Source organism: Sinocyclocheilus rhinocerous, unplaced genomic scaffold (assembly GCF_001515625.1).
Source record: "Sinocyclocheilus rhinocerous isolate Xijiao unplaced genomic scaffold, SAMN03320098_v1.1 scaffold444, whole genome shotgun sequence".
NCBI lineage: Eukaryota > Metazoa > Chordata > Actinopteri > Cypriniformes > Cyprinidae > Sinocyclocheilus > Sinocyclocheilus rhinocerous.
In genome coordinates, this window is record NW_015645540.1 from 2,192,569 (window position 1) to 2,210,797 (window position 18,229).

Genomic DNA, 18,229 nt, shown 5'->3' on the forward strand with positions numbered 1-18,229 from the left:
TTTTTTTTAAAGGGGTCATATGATGCGATTTCATTTTTTCCTTTCTCTTTGGAGTGTTACAAGCTCTTGGTGCATAAAGAAGATCTGTAAAGTTGCAAAGACTAAAGTCTCAAATCCAAAGAGATATTCTTTATAAAAGTTAAGAGTTAGCCACGCCTACCTAAAACGGCTCGTTCTAACACGCCCCCACATATCTACCTCACTATGTGGGAAGATTTGCATAACGCCGCCCAAATGTTCACGCAAAGAAAGAAGGCGTAACTTTTATTCTCACTGTAGTATTGTTGCCGCTGCCGCCATGTCCTGAAGACGCTGTGTGCTTCGTTGTGAAAGCGAAGCTACTTTGTTTGGTCTTCCAAAAGAGGACGATATCCGCTTCGTCATGCCTAGAGCTGATCTGTGCTGGTCGCTGAGGGAATACATCAACTTAGTGCTGTGGATCGCCGGATTGGCTTTCACCGTTTTCACCGCTCCTTTGCCGGGACCGCCGTTCTCGACCCCGCCGCCTCAGCTCACTCTTGCCCGGCTTCAGCTCAGGCTAAGCCGGGGCTTTCGCTCACGCTAGGCCGCTGTGTTTTTCGTTGTGAAAGCGAAACTACTTTGTTTGGTCTTCCAAAAGAGGACGATATCCGCTTCGTCATGCCTAGAGCTGATCTGTGCTGGTCGCTGAGGGAATACATCAACTTAGTGCTGTGGATCGCCGGATCGGCCCTCACCGTTTTCAGCGCTCCTTCGCCGGGACCGCCGTTCTCGACCCCGCCGCCTCAGCTCACTCTTGCCCGGCTTCAGCTCAGGCTAAGCCGGGGCTTTCGCTCACGCTAGGCCGCTGTGTTTTTCGTTGTGAAAGCGAAACTACTTTGTTTGGTCTTCCAAAAGAGGACGATATCCGCTTCGTCATGCCTAGAGCTGATCTGTGCTGGTCGCTGAGGAAATACATCAACTTAGTGCTGTGGATTGCCGGCACATTTTATGGAGGACTGTTTACTGATCCTGGGAGAGTCACGTTAGACTAAAATGCCAGCAGTTCTGACTCACGTGAGTACGTTTTCATTTAAAGGATTTGCTACTGATGATTCAAACGCGAGTTTTGGGCAGTGTGGATTAACGTTAGCACTTGTTGTTTGTCATTTCTCTGATCACAAATGCAGACAGGGTTTTATGTTTACGCGGCGCAATGCAACGCAATGCGTAAAAAGACAGTATAAGTCATTATAATCCGTAATTATGTCCCCACTGGATGCAACAAATGCCTCGTTTATAATGGGTTTTCATGTTTTTGTCTCGTCGCTCCGGCCGGACACGGCATCAACAGTATGTGAGGGGCGTAACATTTCCGTCTCATGCTTGAGGTATTCGGCCAATCACAACGCACTGGATATCTGGCCAATCAGAGCACACCTCGCTTTTCAGACCGATTAGTTTTGTAAAAATCGACGCGTTTCAAAAAGGCGGGGCATAGATGAGAAACAATAATGTACAGTATGTGGAAAATAATGTGTTTTTTTAACTTTAAACCGCATAAACACATTTCATTACACCAAATACACAAAATAATGTTCTTTTTAGCAGCATCATATGACCCCTTTAAGGGAAATGGCTGGTAAAGTGTAAAGAATTAAAAAACGTGAAGTGTTTGTCATGTTCTGAACATAAAGATTAGTTTTTAACCGTCTGGTTTTTACAACTTTCACATTAGAGCAAAAAATCTGCCTTAAACTGGAAAGAAATAAAAATTTGACATTTATAGTGATAATTATCGATATCGACTGATATGGAAAAAAATGATCGTGATAATTTTTTGGCCATGTCGCCCAGCCCGTATATTTATTTAAAGAAGAAGCTCTCTTACTATTTTTTTTAATAAAAATAAATGTTACATGAAACAAGCAAACTAATTTCTCTGTGTATCACATCAAATGACCCGAATGTGCTACTGGCTAACCTGAAATAATGACTGGCTGCAGCAAGGACCACTCGATGGCACTGGAAGCTCTGACCCTGTACGAGGAGGCTGACGTCGATTAAGCTGTCCTCCAGCCGGAGACTGTGCAGTCCATCCTGCAAATAACCAGCAAACACAGAGTCTTCAAACACAACCTGACCATCTTGACGGTTCTCCTGCATCGAGCTCTCCAGCATGCTCAGACCACCTGCTGAAGCTTCACTCTTGGCAGATGAAGGGCACTCAGAGTTATTCTCTAAAGTGTCAGCCATGATCCAGAGTCCCAAAAAGTTACAGATTTAACCTCTGAATGATGTTTAACACCATGTGATGTCTAGATATGGGTGAAACACTAGAGCCGAAAGCTGAACTGTTCTTTTCTAACATATAAACTTCCTGTTTTCATGACGGACAAAGAGGAAGTACTGACTGACGCCTCTCAAATTCAGCTCTGCAATTTCTCAAGTCGTTTGGATTATGCCTGTTCCTCTGTGCTATTTGCAAACTTGTGCATTTAAAGCAACTGTTCAAGGGGAAATATATAATTTCACATGCTCACGCTATTCATCAAACATCACAGCTTCATTAAAAAGGAAACAAATGTCTTAATTATACCTTCTGAAAAAAATCTAAAAAAAGAAAGAAATATATATAAGGACATCCTTTTCTTGTACAGAGATGTTTAAACACTACAGTCTGATTAAATAGGATTCACAGCAGTATTAACATGAATTTCATTTAGATTTCATCAAGTACTGTAATCAGTGTAACAACTAGATCTTTTCAGAGTCATGACAGAATGATGCAAGCTCTAGAAATGTACCAGTCGATGTTACAGGTTCAACCATCTTTGCGCCAAGTCTGTTTTAATAATAATTTACAAAGGATATATTTTATGATGGTTTCATCATTAAAAACTTTGTATCTCATAGGAAACAAGCAGAAAAAAGACAGGAAGTGTATTTACTCAATTGGAATGTCTGAAAATGTTTCTCATTGAAATGTTATGTTAAAAACAAGTTAGATTTAACATGCAAATATAGCAAATTATTCAAATTATTCTATGACAACCTCTGGAGATGCATTAAGGTCTGGTATTCTGTCAGATTTTTAGTTAAAATATAAAATACTGTATACATACACTAATACAAAACCTGTGAAAATGTCCCAATTCATGTTTCCCCCCCCATTTCTGCATGCTAATCAAAATACATAATATACAAAACGATTTAATAAACTAAGTTTTGCAATACAATTTTAAAAACAGAAATGGTTCATTTAATTTCATACAGCAACATTGTTCCATTTTGTTGAGACAAGTAAAGGCAAATAGGTAGTAGGCACAAGTGACAGGTCATTAAGGGAGGATGGGACAGTTTGTCTAGCTTCTCTAGAAGGTAAAAAAGGGAAAAAAAGTACTTTGTTAGGCCAGAGTTCAACAATACTCAAAACTAATTAAAATTCAAGAGAAATTTGAAATGTTCAGTTACACACTGACCAATGCAATGGTGTCTGAACGGTTTACATAAAAAAAATACAATGAGAGACATCAGTAGAAAACAAGAGAGGTCTACAGTCAGTGGCTCCTCTGGTTTTGTATTCCCTTAAAGGCACGTTAAAGGAGAGTTTGGTGTGAGGAGGCAAGACATGGTGATTGTGCAAGTTAGTCGCCTGGGTGGCGATGACTAGGGTCCTCAGAGCTGAATAGCAAAGGTCCTTCACGGGACTAGAAGGGGGACCCTGCTGGAGTGATAGAGATTCTCACAGGAATCGGTTGTGAGAAGGAATTTGGCCATTGGCACATAGTGACAAACGGCTAGCGGTTACTCTTCATTGCCTCCTTGGCAGCAAGTATAAGGGGAGTGAGGCTGGAGAGAGGCTTCGCCAGCTTGAGGAAAGGATGCTGCAAGAGACAGAAGGACATTAGCACATTTTCCAGAAAATCGACTAGTCATCAATACCTCCACAGTCTATTCTAAGGGTTCCCAAACCCTTTTTGTCAGCCAAACGACAAAATATGTTTTTTTTTATTTTTTATTTACTTGAAGTACCCCGAGAATTTAAGTTAATATTTCAATCATTTAAAAACATATCCACATATTCACGGTTCTCTGATGATGGTTAAGAGTCACAAGACTTGCAAGTAAACAAAATACTTAATCTTTTTTTATTAAATGAATTTAAATTATTATTTCAATGAATTTTAATAATGATTATTAGTTTTAACTCTATAAAAAGGAAGGCAGAAATATATTACTGTTTTAAATTACAATTGTACTTTAAAGTAAAAAAAAAAAAAAAAAACGAATATTTGATCATTATAAAAATATTTTTATTTTACACCACAAGCTTCAACTACTACTACTAATGTTTGTGCCTGAAATTCTTCACTTTCAAATGAACACTGGTGAAATGCTGTAAACGTTTGTCCACAAAAATGCTGGAAATTTTGTGAACTTAAATAAAGAGAACCTAGTGCACATTGCATTCCCAAATTCACTCATCCAAATAGTGGTTACCGTTTTATTTTGATTAATTTTGCAGCCCTATTTATCTATTTTAATTTTACATTCAATTTTATTAATTATTAGCTTATCACATCACAAACCTATTGCGAATTCCCTCCCAAACCCCCGTTTAGGAAACCCTGGTGTATTCAAACAGAGGTATAAACTGACAAAACAATTTGTTGAGGCATTTTGGGATTCAGTTTTGCTCTTTACCTGCAAGAGTTCTTTTCCTCCACCTCTCTTCTCCACATCCATCTCGAGGCAGCGGTTTAGGAAGTCTCTAAAAATGGGTGACAGCTTCTCTGGGTTCTGCAGCTCTGGGGTGCCATTAGTAGCGATGAGGTACAGCGCCTGGAGATGAACATTAAGCATTAATGCCATAAATCTTTTTTTTTAAAGTTAAACAGATCACTTGAGCCACTGTCATTAATTACAAAAAGACTTCATAAATGAATCAGTGACAGAGTAATAAAAGTAAAAGACAAGAAAGGCTCACCCTCAGAGGGTTTTCATTGAGATAAGGAGGTTCGCCCTCTACCATCTCAATGGCCATGATACCCAGGGACCATATGTCCACTTTGGGTCCATATGCTTTACGTGTGACCACCTCAGGGGCCATCCAGTAGGGTGTTCCTACCATGGTGCTTCTCTTATTTTGCTCAGGCGTGATTTGAGCACAGAACCCAAAATCAGCTGAAAAGAGGAGAGCAAACAATTCAAACAAACTGTTCTGACATAATGAAGCCAGGTCTTGACAGTGGGATTGTGGACTCACTTAGTTTGACAGATCCATCCATTCCTAATAGAACATTGTCACTTTTGATGTCTCGATGAATGACCTGGTTTGAATGCAGGAACTCTAGAGCTTGTAAACACTGTGGAGGAAACAGACAACAATGTTCAGGTGGTGATGGGAAAAACAAACGGTTCAGAGCTCACAACTATGCCAGAAATACTGTACCTCTCTGCAGACAGCAGCGATTTGTGCTTCATCCATGCAGGTTTCTGTAACCACGTCGGTCAGAGAGCCTCCAGCAAGGTACTCCATTACCACAAAGAGCTCATCTCCTACCAAGAAGCTGCACACACACAAAAAACAGAAGGTAGATGTTACAGTAGATGGCTGGAAGGGGTTGGACGTCTTCTGATTTTTTTAAAGTCGACTTTTATGTGATGAAAGTCGAGTCGAAGTCGACTAGTCGCTGATGACGTCATTAATGAACAAGTAAGTCTGGAGCTGTGATAAACACAGCTATGGCATATGACACAGCGCTGCCCACATGGGCTATTGCTCCTATAACAGCTCATTTTTAACAGTTCTTTTGTCTTTGAGTCGTTATGTTTCTCACAGATTTCTGCTCGTTCTAAATCAGATACAGATAAAGTAGCACAGTAAAGATTACATTAATATGAATGCATTAGTGAGAGCGATTGCGTGACCAGCGACTAGTCGACGTCAAGCTTAAAGCGTCATGGCAGAGCATTGAAGTCGACTAGTCGGTACAACCCCTAATGGCTGGAAACATATTATGGGACATAATGCACAAAATAACATGACTTCAGCCATGTTTAAATAGCTTTAAGGGATGTAACTACCTGTCTACGAAGTTGACAATGTTTGGGTTCTTCATCTCCTTCATCACCAGGATCTCATTGATGATCAGCTCCTTCTTGGGCTGCTTCTGTAGGTTAATCTGCTTGATGGCAACCTATGGAAACACATCACTGTCAGTTTGCTTGGCCTGTGTCAACTAACTGAGAAAGGCCAAAAAGAAACTCAAACAATTAAATTATGGTGGTCCTTTTCATGTTAATGTAGTATGATTAATGATATTAAATACACTACCATTGAAAACGTTTGGGGTCTGTATAGTTAAGTTATAGGTAAGTTTTTTTTAAAGTCTCTTATGCTCACCAAGGCTGAATTTATTTGATCAAAAATAAAATAAAAACAGTAATATTATGAAATATTATTACAATTTAAAATTCAGTTTTAATATAATTTAAAATGTGTCACATGATTCTTCACAAATCATTCTAATTTGCTGATGTGGTGCTCAAGAAACATTTCTTATTATTAATGTTGAAAACAATTGTGCTGCTAAAAATTTGGATTCTTTGATGAATAAATCATTTAAAAACTGCAATTTCTTTGAAATAGAAATCTTTTGTAACATTATGAATGTCTTTACTATCATTTTTTATTTAATGCGTGAACAGTAGTGTACATTAAGCAATTGTCCTCGACCCATATGTAAATTCAGTTATGATGTTGTTTATTCAAGGACTTTTCTCAGGAAACAGATTAAAATTAGATTAAGAATTGAATAGAGAAAAAACCTCTTGGCCAGTAGCAACGTCAATGGCTGTGTACACCGTACCAGACGCACTGTAAAGAGAAAACATTCAATTGAAGCAATCTTCAAAGTTTATAAATTCAGCTACTGGCTAACTGATTTTGTTATACAGACTGATATATTGAAAGTAAAACTTCCAAAATAGCTATGAATCATTGAATATATTTACCCTTGTCCAATTTTTTCGTATCTTGTGTATTTTTTCTTGGGATCTCCAATACTGACAATAGTTCCTGAGATCAATCACAACAACACTGAATTCTGTCATACAAAATCACTTTCACATGTTGCAGTGCATATAATAACAGTATTGTTATAGTGAGCATCTTTTAGCATGTTTAGTAATCACCAAAGACATACTAAGTTTCTCCATAATCTCCTCATCTGTCATCTTGCCCTTGCCCTTCTTCTGTTTATCTGCAGCTTTGCAACCATCTGTATCTGCAATGGCAGCAGGTGCCGGAATGGGATCGATGACAGAACGAGTGTATACCTATCCAGACAACAAAGACACCAACAATATGGCATATACTCAAGAACCATAAAGTATAAAATTTTAAAATAATATTGCCTTTTTGATATGACAAATATGACAAAAAAAAAAACTCACAGATATGGTATGTTGAGGACGTGGTGCTACAACAGGAGGTGGGGCTTCATCATCGTCATTATCATCAGGATCCTTGACTGGTGATTGCTCTGAGCCTTTTTTTGCTGGTGGTGCATCTTTATCTGAAATCAAGTGAATGAACATAGACATTAGAGGATAAATACTAATACAGTTAGACTGGTGTTATGTATTTTACAGGTCATTTACCTGTAAAGCTGAGGTATTTCTGCCTGCTGTTGCCTGTGGAGTCGTAGAATTTGAGCACATCCAGCACAGCCTGAGGGTTTTTCTTCTGCTCAGATTTTGTGATGTTGGAGGTCTGCAGCAGCCGAGCCCACTGCTCTGGCATGCCCTGAGAGACAGAAACGAGAAAGATAGAGAAGTGGGAATGAAAATAAGAAAGGGTTAGGGCCTATCTAATAATTTGATTAATTAAACTTCAGCAAATTAAATCAGTGCACTATGACAGACAGGAGACAAATGGTCACAGAATTCAATCTAGGCAATTGAATTGGCAATTCTTTCAGCATTTGATGGATTAGGACAGATCAGGGGCAGCATGGGTAAACTGCACTAAAAGAAAGTAGGGAAGTACGTCTCACTCACAGTGAACTCCCCCGTGACAGAATCGAAGCCCACGTGTATGGTGTGCTCAAAGTCTGAAGGGTTTGAAATCTCTGGACGCTCCTTATCCTTGTCTTTTTTTCTTCCTTCAACAGAAAGAATGGTTGTGGTTACATGCTTCTGGTCACTGTATATAATAATTTATCACACACACATAATTTTACGATCAATGATCCCAAGTCTGAGATGAGCCTCTATGTCCAAAAATATGATCAGTTACAGCGTACTATAGAGTACTATAAGGTAAATTAAAGGAACGTGTTGAGTTCAATACAAGTAGAGCCTTATTGTCACCACTTGTGGCATTGATTACCATTGAAAATATTTAAAAAAAGCAAAAATCTGCGTTATAGTAAGCCATTAACAATGAAAGTAAACAGGGCAATGCCATAAATGTTGAAAAACACATTGATTTGAAAATATAGCAACTAGAATTGAACATTAATCTTAACATGAGACTAATGTGATAGAATCACTTGCTAACCTTGTACATTACAATTTTATCCAAGGCCAAAGAGGAGAAAGAGAATAAGACTTTTTTAAGCAAAGAACAAGATTTTCTGTGTTTTTAGGGCCATCAATTAAAAAGTGAATCAAAAATTAAATAAGCCAATATTTAATCAAATTAATCACGTAAACAAACACATTTTACAAATAAGCTGAGAAAACCCCCAAAAAACTTTATAATTGAGAATTTACATACAAAAAACTATTCTTAATTATTAACTTAAAAGCTAAATTCAAACCTCATAACATGCATAAGGTTAAACGTTTTCACAGAGAAAATTAATATACATGAATGATGCTGTTAAAACATCACAAGTTCATCTGCTTAAAATGTTAAGTCCTACTGCAAAAATTACAACTTTGCAGCTCAACAATATAATAAAGAAAGACAATCTAAGTGCAATTTTTTGTGACTTAAAGAAACCCCAATTTTTGAGTCAAGTATTTTTCTGTGGTATTCAGCACAAATTGTGTTTTGTATTGACCCAAAATACTGCTTTTAGTGCAACCTGGGTCGTCTGGTCCTACCTTTCTCTGCTGAGAATATGGATATGATCTTGTTGCGCGGTTTGTCCCTCTTCTCCTCTGGGACAGAGGGCAGGGGTTTAGAACTGGGGTTTGTTGACATACTGTCCTTGATGCCGGTGCTAAAGTTGCTGCTCATTCTGACTGGGGGGGCAGGGGGTTTGTCCTCCAGCTCTCCGTTGTCAGACATGACAGGGAAACACACTCAGATGGGTAATAGGGTTTCAGAGATCAACCTGCAGCAGAGAAACAAACATCTTAGCTGATAAATGAATTGCTGCACTAAAGACAATTAGGATACAACAAATGAAGAGAATGACAGATAACAGGCCATTTTGGCAGGAGACTTTATCAGGGAAAATCAGATTCATCACTGGCAAAATACAAGCAAAATAAACAAACCAGCCAAGGTTGTTCATCCAGTAATGCGTTGCTTTAAATGCCCATAAAAACAATGTAACTATTTCAGTAAAATCTCAGAGGAACAATTTCAGAATTTTATTGTACAGACCTTTTATGAGAGCTTTCCAACCACCACAATAGCCACACCAAGAGTCTGCTAAAACAGTGCAAAGCTAACTAACCACTAGCCAACAGCTGCTACTGTGCTACAAAAGCAGCCAGTCAACAAGTTAGCATGAACAGAGAGACTCTGTCTCATGTTCTGCTAGCTGCCAACTCTTTTTTGAGATCCGCCAACAATGTCCGCCCCTATGCGAAAGCAACTGAAACTTTTTGGAGTATTCGCTGCCACTGCCATTCATCTGTAACAGAGAGCTGTCAGTTAGCTTAGCATTGCAATCCTCTGAGAGTGACAGTTCTAGCAGGTCATCATTTCAACTGAAAGTGCTGAGGTTTTCAGGTCAGAATGCAAGTCTGCACAACAGGATGCCTTGCTAAGGATGGCTGGGTGACATAAGCACACTTAAACCTGGTGAGCTTTGCTACCTTGCTGTCTAGTGGCTATGATAGCATCTTAACCAAAATACAACCTCTTAACTAAGTAACTGATTTGTTGCACTCTACATAGACAGCAACCACATAAATACCTGATCTCCTCACGTGAAACATTTAAGAAACTTGACACATAAAAATACAGAGCACATGGAATACACATGGAGCACATATATATACAGTGGGTACGGAAAGTATTCAGACCCCCTTAAATTTTTCACTCTTTGTTATATTGCAGCCATTTGCTAAAATCATTTAAGTTAATTTTTTTTCCTCATTAATGTACACACAGCACCCCATATTGACAGAAAAACACAGAATTGTTGACATTTTTGCAGATGGTCATCTTGGATAAGAATTTTCATTGATGCTGTCACAATGAACTATGGGATTGCCTTCTTTGTAACAGGCACATCTTCAGTGGGGCCACATTCTTAGGGTATATTTTAGAGTATTTCTTTGTTACTGTTATGTATTTTAAGGGCTGTCAAAGTTTATTGTAAAACTGCACCGGAACAATATTAAATTGACAAAGTGCTATACAAATATATTTGAATAAAATTGCAAATGATTCTTAGTGATGAAACAATTTCAGCAACGATAATGTGTGGTTTTGGTCGAATTTGGCCGAGATAGTTTTGAAGTGCGGACAAGCTACAACAGGTAAACATGTCAGCAGTGTGGACACATTTCATCATGACCAAAAATGATGATAGAATAACAACATCTAAGTTTAGTTGAAATATTGAGAGGCAGAAGAAATTGCTGAAGAAATTTGGTTCATTACCTGTTAACAGCCCTCAACAGCATATTTAGTTCAGTTACCGAAAGTTTATTTTTCATTTTTGGCTAAAACCTACTTATTGATTGTTTGTTGGAAGCACATTTATTATTCTTTAAAATTCTATATTTTTTATTTGATTTTGGAATAGAGGTGAATTTAACAATGTGTCCTGAATCTTTTTGCTTTCAAATTTCTACTAGTAAGGAAGAGATATTTATTCTGTAGCATAATAGAAAACCCCATCAAGGGCATTTGACCTCAAATGGTACAAAGGGGTTTTCGCCAACAGTCTGTCAAGTCTGGTTAGAAATCAGTGCCATCACACGGCTGTCTGCATCCTCTCCGCCCCTGTCATCAACATGTCCAAATAAGGTAAAACCCTGTCTCACCTTAGTGAGGTTAATTCAGCAAATCATATGCAATTCAACCTCAACATGACCACAATGTCTTCCTGTTTGACAGCACAGTTCAACTGTGCATTGTATTCAAACAACAAAGGCCACAGATACCTGACTGATTACAACTGCAGAGACAAAAGAGAGTGTGATGGCCAAGAGTTCTGAGGTTTAATGAATCTGAAAAAGACTTTTCTAACAAGTAATTGCTTCAAGCATCCATAGATTACACACTTTATAGTTTCTTCTGAATAATTTCCAGAATCAACAGTCTAGCTGAGCAAACTCAAATTAAATGAAAATGACAAAAAGTGATGCAATATTAAAAGTTTAGTTGAATGGTTTAGTTGAAACATTTCACTACATCACTTAACTTCTATAACTGAGACCTAAATAAATCCCAAAGAAGTGCTTTCATCATGAAAGCTTAAAAAGATCAAAAAGACATAAAAATCATGTTTTACCTGAGCTTTAACAAAGATATTTCTGAAGAATTGAGAAACGATCAATAAAAGTCTAAATATTGCACAAGACTTGCATGATCTTAGACTAACACTCGTGAGCCAGTTCCTGTTTCCCTATAGAGAAGAAACATGGGCAGCATAAAGATCAGTGCAGTTACTGCAACAAACATTCTCAGAAGCTAGTCTGGTTAGAAATAGAAATAAAACTTGTATACGTATCCCATGAAATCTAACAACAACATAAACCCTACACAAATCAAAAACCATGAGCTTAAAACACTTGTATCTTTTATCAAGTAGTCAAACAAATAAAATCTAAATTAATTCAATTCATTTATTTTGAAGTGCAATCAGTTTAAAGAGCTTTTTCCAGCCACTTCAGCTTGTAAAAAAGGCGCATAGTCAACTCTAAAGAAATCAATGAAAAAGGATGCAATCAGATGCCAGTACCACCAGTGATGCCATCTCACCCTGAAGAACCCTGATGGAAAGATCCAACTGACGTCCCTGGCCCAGATCTGGCACACTCCTGGGACATTGAGGGTCTTTGCTATGGTGTGTCCACAGCCTCTTTCTCCCTGTGCTTCCACTGAAGAGAGCTGAGATAAGAGGCGTGTTGAAGCAGGCGTGCTTCATTCCACAGCAGGATGAAACGCTGCGAGTGCAGTCATGCCTTTGTGCTGCGCACTGCTATAGTGATATACCATTCCTCAGGCTTGATGTAAGGCTCTACAGCGGAGGAGACATTAGACTGGACATACCTTTACACATTACTGACTCTCTCTCTGAGGAACCACCACCGTTACACAACAATCACACTACTAGGAATGAATCAGGATTATGGGAGGTGTCTTAAAAGCTTGATTTGAGAGCATGTTCACCCCCACAAATCTATAAAAAAAGGATGTGAAAAGAAAAATCTTTTGTTTGAAGCATGGCTTCATTCAGTATTGAATAACACTACACAGATTGCCAGATCATTGCAGATTTCTATACGAAATTTTCCATTTTTCCTTAAGGAATGTTATTTGGGATCATCAAGTCTTAACTTGCTGTCCCGTAATGACAGTGATTTGGAGAGGTGTGGCTCTCTCCAGCACACGGTGTTTTATAGGCTCAAACACACTTCTGCATGGTCCATTTCATGAGTTTTTTCCACTCAGAGCCAGTGTTTCAGGTTTCCACTTTAGAAACTGTTAGTCTAGCGCTATCATGAATCTTACAGCCTCAAGCTACTGATTCCATAACTATTTCTGTGAAGCCATGCATAATGTGATTCAGGACTCCAAGGAAAAAAAGAAAACATTTAGGAATCAAATTAGCCAAATTACTTAGTTTGTTGATAAATTACAGAATCATTTGATAAAGAGCGAGCGTTGTTCCAATATGACTGAGATTAGTTTTAAAATGCTTCAAGAATCTTTTTCACTGAGAACTGCTTTGTAAGAACTATTTATCTGTGAATCAGACATCAAGGCTTGTGCTGAATTCACTGTTGCATGCAGGAAATACTGGCATGCACTCTGAAGATGTACTTAACCAATGAGTCACAGGACAAAATGGATGCATACAAAGTTTTCCACAAAGTCAAAGGTGACCAGATTTTAAATTGTCAAAAAAATATTTTTTTTATCACATCTGTGACCATTTCAGTTGTAATTTCTAGAGCCCTGCTGATGACCACATATCCGTCTGTCAATCGTCCATTGTTCTTGAACTTTGCTGATTATGTGAGGCAGTGCTTGAAGTGGAAAAAAAGAGGAACTCCGTACTGGCAACATGTCAGAAGTGCCGGTACGCACAAAAAAGCATACCGGCCCACTTCAAGCACTGATGTGAGGAATTAAAACAGTGTTCCTCAAACCAGTGCCCTGCAGATTTTAGCTTCAACCCAACCACACATGAGCAAGTTAATCAAGGTCTTCAGGATCACTAGAAATTCACAGGTAGGGGAGTTTGACCAAGGTCTGAGTTAAACTCTGCAGGGCAGCAGCCCTCCAAGACCAGTTGTGAGGAACACTGCTTTAAAAGAAGATAACTATTCAATATAAAAAAAATCTCAATGAACACAAAGTGGACAAAAGTGTTTGCTAAATGAAAAAGTGCCCATAAATAGATGTACTGTAGATCAAGTGAAGCATGCCATGATCTATGCTTGACAACAACTACTGGCTTTTCATTTGCCCCACTGCTGTGACAAGACACCATTTGACACCAAAGGTGAGTCAGCTTGTTGTTGTTTTTTTTACTTTCTGTTTTTACTTTTACTTTTGATTTATGCATTATCAACACAGCAATAGACTAATCTAAGACATGAATTCAAGACCAAAAGAAGAGCATGTCGCTAGTAAGACCAAAGTCATGGATTTGATTTCCAGGGAGCACGTGAACCGATAAAAATGCAAACCTTGAATTCAACGTAAGTTCCATTACATAAAAGCATCTGCCAAATGCATAAATTCTCAGTAATATCACAGAAAATACCACTTGTTACAAATTACAGGATTTTCTCCAATAACATCATAAAGATATTCTTTTTCCATTTATGTCATGCATAAAAAGTAAGTAGGACTTCAGCCAAAGGCTGAACGCTGTCCTCTCAGTTTGTGTACGAACAGGTGAAGTGAGATGAAAATGCCAGAGAAAGCTCATGGGAAGCGGGACTGTGGACATTCCCGTCTGCTCCCCTGAGCCTCTTTGATATGAGCTGCGCCAGGCCTAAACTAACCAGAATATATTTGTTTTTCACACTTACAGACTGGCGGGTCAAAAGTAAACATAAGGTGCCAGTGACTATGAATGCAATGTGGGTCCTCAGTATGAATGCAAGAACATCACTATTCACTAATCAGCATTCAGCCAACAGACATGATGCACTGATACAAGTTCCATGGACTGAATCTATCAAACATTTTTGGTCAAAAAAATTCCAGCTATGTTACTTCTGATAGTGCCGATTACAATCTTCAAGCAACCACTAGAGAGACAGTGAAGAAGAAAAAAACATCAGCAGAGTGCCACCACTTCCTATTACTCATATCCCCTCCTCTTCTGATTGGTGGACAGATAACAGAAGCATTTCTTGATCCTACCAGTCACGACCACTATAGGTCACACACTTGCACTTAATCTGACCAACTGGACCAAAACAAAGATATCAGAGCACGCCTCTCTTTTACAGATGTGTGGTTGTGTAGAGGAACTGTTTACAGGAAGACAGACCAGGGGCCTTTTGTATTTGCAGCTTCTATATAAGGAAATACTGAGCAAGACTTCCTGAACTAAGCCTAGCTGTCATCCTCCTTCCATGCTATTGGAGAATAGAGGCATGTGCTGGTCCAGAGAAGCAGCAGCAAGCTTTCTAACCACGAAATTCTTGCTTATTGTTAAGAGAAATTAAAATTGTCATCATTTACTCACCCTCATGACTTCATTTCTTCTGTGGAACACAAAATGAGATGTTAGACAGAATGCTATGAGAACTCAGTCACCATTTATTTACTGCATCTTTTTCATACAATGAAGGTGAAAGGTGACTTAAATTGTAATTTATGCCAAACATCTACTTTGTTTTCCATGAAGAAAAGAAAACATAATTGTCACATGACATACCAGCAAAAACATTAAAGAAATGCCTATAAGATGTGACTTTGATTTACAGTAATTTTTTCCTTCACACAAGAACACTTCAACAAACACTAATATAAAACAGTTGATGTAAAAATTTTAAAGCGTAATGGAAACTAAGGTTTAGTTCTCTTGTGTTTTTGTTGGCTATCTACTTGTGTTAATTCATAATCTTTGGGAAAAGATAACCCAGAATACTTCTAAGCGGCAAAACAAACAGCTCTGTATTAAAACAAGAGTATTATAAAAATCAAAAGCTTAATGATAAATCATAAATACACATCATCTTTTTTGAATATCAAGTGGTCTGCGCACTGCTGGCCGAGCAGATGTCAAGATTAGACCAGTTTTGCGTTTTCAACTCACCAGAACTCCCGCAAACCTCTTCGAAGTTTTAGCTCCGCCTTTTCCCACTCTCATAAACAGATTTTGCTGCAAGTATAATATGAATATTTCCCTTGAGATTATGATTTGGGATGCCGTGTCGACGTACTTGTAAGTTTTTTTGAGTTAACTTCTTCTTGGACCCGGGATCTGTCTTGCTATGGCGGAGGGGAAGCGGAACTGTCGACCCAGCCCAGTGTTTGGACTTCACTAAACGTAGCTTTTTCGGTTAATCAGGTTTTTATTCTAACCTATTATAATAAAAAATTTAATAAATATGATTAAAATGCGCGCAAAAACTAACTGTGATCATAAGTTTTCTGCTACCTCAAACTACTGTTTGCAAATGGGTTCCGTCCATGCGTTCTGACGGCTGTTGCATGACGGGAAATGTAGTCTACATTTCTATTATGTTGCGCTGAGATGGAGTTCTCTAAGAACTACATTTCCCTATACTGATCGGATTCTAACTTTGTCAAATAATTTCATTCTACGACTCACCGGTATGCCAACGTAAGTATTTTAAGTAAGTCCTGTGAGAGCCAGGCGTTTAGATTAGCATAAAAATATTTTTATATATTATAGATAGTATGATATTTAGCTATTTAGACAAGGTATAAAAGTCATCACCATAAATAAACTTTATTCTAAAGCAAAATGAAAAGAGATCCAAGCCCTCTGCTGGCAGCAACTGGGAAATGCATTTAATATTCTTCCCTGTTGTTACATTCATGGTCATCTACATAGCAAAGGCACTTTTACAAAAGGTTAATTGATTTCCACTGAATAGGTTGTAACAACTGGACATTTAATTCAGGATGCATTGTTGAAGTGGACTATTTTTTTCTCATCTCTTGGGTGCATCGTGGGCAGTACCTGTAAACAGAGAACACATTAAAAAAGTCAGTCAGTATGTGAAGTATGCAAATAAAATAAATATGAAGTAAAGGGATTTGGCTCACCATTTTCCCTTTGGTTTGGTTGTTAGGCCGACACAAGCAAAGTGAAACCATTCTACTGGACACTGTTAAAAGAGAAGAAACCTTCTTTTTAATTCTTTTACATATCAACAATAAAATGACTTCTCTCTATTATTTACCAAAATAAATGCCTATTCCCACTGGACTGGCAGTATTTTGGATATTATAAACCATAATTAAATCAATTAGTCTCTTTTTTCCTTATTTTATTATGTAAAATGGTACTTGTTTCTGTGTGACAATTGTGTTTTCTCAAACAATGGCTTAAAAATAATTTTAAAATTATATATATTATATAACTATTACTCACATCAGAATTGTCACATCCAATCATTTCTCCATATGATACTTGACTACACAAACAGTATGTGGGTTCATTAGGGTCCACTGGCATATCCAGGACATCTGATGGGTGCATGGCGAGCAGAGATTCACTTATGTTGGCACTAGTGTTTGAGAGACAAGACACACACACACAAAAAGAGTTGAATACAAAGCCTTAAAATAATATATACTGGCATCAATCAAATGTGTCCTTTTAATATGACAGCTACCCAGTTTTCGTTTTTTTCTGCTTGGGTGAATCTTGATCTGATCCTTTCTTGTCTCTTCCATGGGATCCCCTCTTGTCTTTTATATTCTTATCCTCTGAAACAACAAATGAGTCTGTTTAGTCTCACCCTAAATGACAAGGGTTCCCACTCTTTCATGAACACCAGATTCAAGGACTTTCAAGGACTTTTTAAAGCACCATTTATTTTATATCAAGCACCTATCAAATTCACACCCCAGAATATGTAGTGTCATGAAAGACCTTACAGTACTTAACATTTCACTTACACTTAACATTTACATTAAAAATGTCAGAGTAATAATGTTTTGAATGTGTAGGTTTCATAAATTTTCAAATTGAATTAATGAAATCCACTGAAGTCAGTACTGGTGATAAATAAAATAAATCAATTTCTAAAATATTGATAAAATATGCATCAAACTGATTTTTGTTGTAGTTCTTGTACAAGATGTAAATTTGAAAGAATTTCTCAATTTTTAAATTAATAAAAAGTGGTTAAAAATGTTGTAATAACATGGTAAAACCTGTCAACATTAAAAATTTGCACATTCACTCAAAAGATACGTTACTCATTAATAAATAAACTCAAGTCAAAATAATTTTGTAAATTACTTTTTATTGTAAATCCCATTTTTTCATCTTTGACCTAGGAATGCAGCTCAAACATGCAGCTGCTCAAAGTCAGTATTTTTTGAAAATATGATTTAATCATTTTTGACTTCTCAGTCGGAGTTAAATCTTTTTGGCTCATTCATCTGTAAAAGAAAACCTGCCTAATAATTCTGCACACCTTAATAAGGAGTTTTTTATTTCCAGCCTTCATGTACAATTATATATCACTTCTAAATGATTCAATACAAAAATAATAGTAGTTGTTAAGATTGATGTGGTTTGGAATTGGTAAAATGTGCTTGGAAAAACATATGATCAGAATATCAATGTGAATAATAATTATGCACGCACTGTAAGATGTGCTCCCTTTACACAGAGTG

The 18,229-nt window shown here is 37.6% G+C and overlaps 3 protein-coding genes across 9 annotated transcripts in view; all 3 read right to left on the reverse strand.

Annotated features, from left to right (window-relative positions):
• klhl6 (kelch-like family member 6) overlaps positions 1 to 3,083 on the reverse strand; it is a 23,462-nt gene extending 20,379 nt beyond the window's left edge. Inside the window, exons 1-2 of one of the 2 annotated variants that reach the window (XM_016510118.1) lie at positions 2,377 to 3,083; positions 1,943 to 2,058 (exon numbers count right to left, since the gene is read on the reverse strand). Coding sequence is in view for 1 of the 2 variants with exons in the window: in XM_016510117.1 (XP_016365603.1) it covers positions 1,943 to 2,214 (272 nt within the window). In the remaining variant the exon portion in view is untranslated. Of the gene's footprint in view, positions 1 to 1,942 lie in introns of both variants that reach the window. The other variant, XM_016510117.1, reaches the window with a different exon arrangement.
• A 72-nt stretch (positions 3,084 to 3,155) lies between these two features.
• LOC107706409 (serine/threonine-protein kinase PAK 2-like) lies at positions 3,156 to 16,073 on the reverse strand. Of its 6 annotated transcripts, none has more exons than XM_016510124.1 (15): positions 15,793 to 16,073; positions 15,093 to 15,111; positions 9,079 to 9,311; positions 8,026 to 8,129; positions 7,627 to 7,771; positions 7,420 to 7,541; positions 7,170 to 7,302; positions 6,979 to 7,042; positions 6,793 to 6,841; positions 6,049 to 6,161; positions 5,414 to 5,531; positions 5,228 to 5,327; positions 4,949 to 5,145; positions 4,666 to 4,803; positions 3,156 to 3,845 (listed from the first exon to the last, which is right to left on the reverse strand). In XM_016510124.1, the coding sequence occupies exons 3-15, from the start codon at positions 9,263 to 9,265 to the stop codon at positions 3,759 to 3,761; spliced, it is 1,557 nt and encodes a 518-aa protein (XP_016365610.1). In that variant the 5' UTR covers positions 9,266 to 9,311; positions 15,093 to 15,111; positions 15,793 to 16,073; the 3' UTR covers positions 3,156 to 3,758. The 6 variants fall into 6 exon arrangements, with proteins under 6 accessions (XP_016365610.1, XP_016365606.1, XP_016365611.1 ...); XM_016510120.1 differs by lacking the exon at positions 15,793 to 16,073 and adding an exon at positions 15,666 to 15,785; XM_016510125.1 differs by lacking the exon at positions 15,093 to 15,111.
• Positions 16,074 to 16,364: 291 nt separating this feature from the next.
• The window catches only part of LOC107706410 (inhibitor of growth protein 5-like), a 5,896-nt gene continuing 4,031 nt past the window's right edge, over positions 16,365 to 18,229 (reverse strand). The window contains exons 5-8 of the mRNA XM_016510126.1: positions 17,218 to 17,311; positions 16,974 to 17,109; positions 16,646 to 16,707; positions 16,365 to 16,559 (exon numbers count right to left, since the gene is read on the reverse strand). Of these exons, the coding sequence (XP_016365612.1) occupies positions 16,520 to 16,559; positions 16,646 to 16,707; positions 16,974 to 17,109; positions 17,218 to 17,311 (332 nt within the window). The 3' untranslated portion in view covers positions 16,365 to 16,519. The remainder of the gene's footprint in view (positions 16,560 to 16,645; positions 16,708 to 16,973; positions 17,110 to 17,217; positions 17,312 to 18,229) is intronic.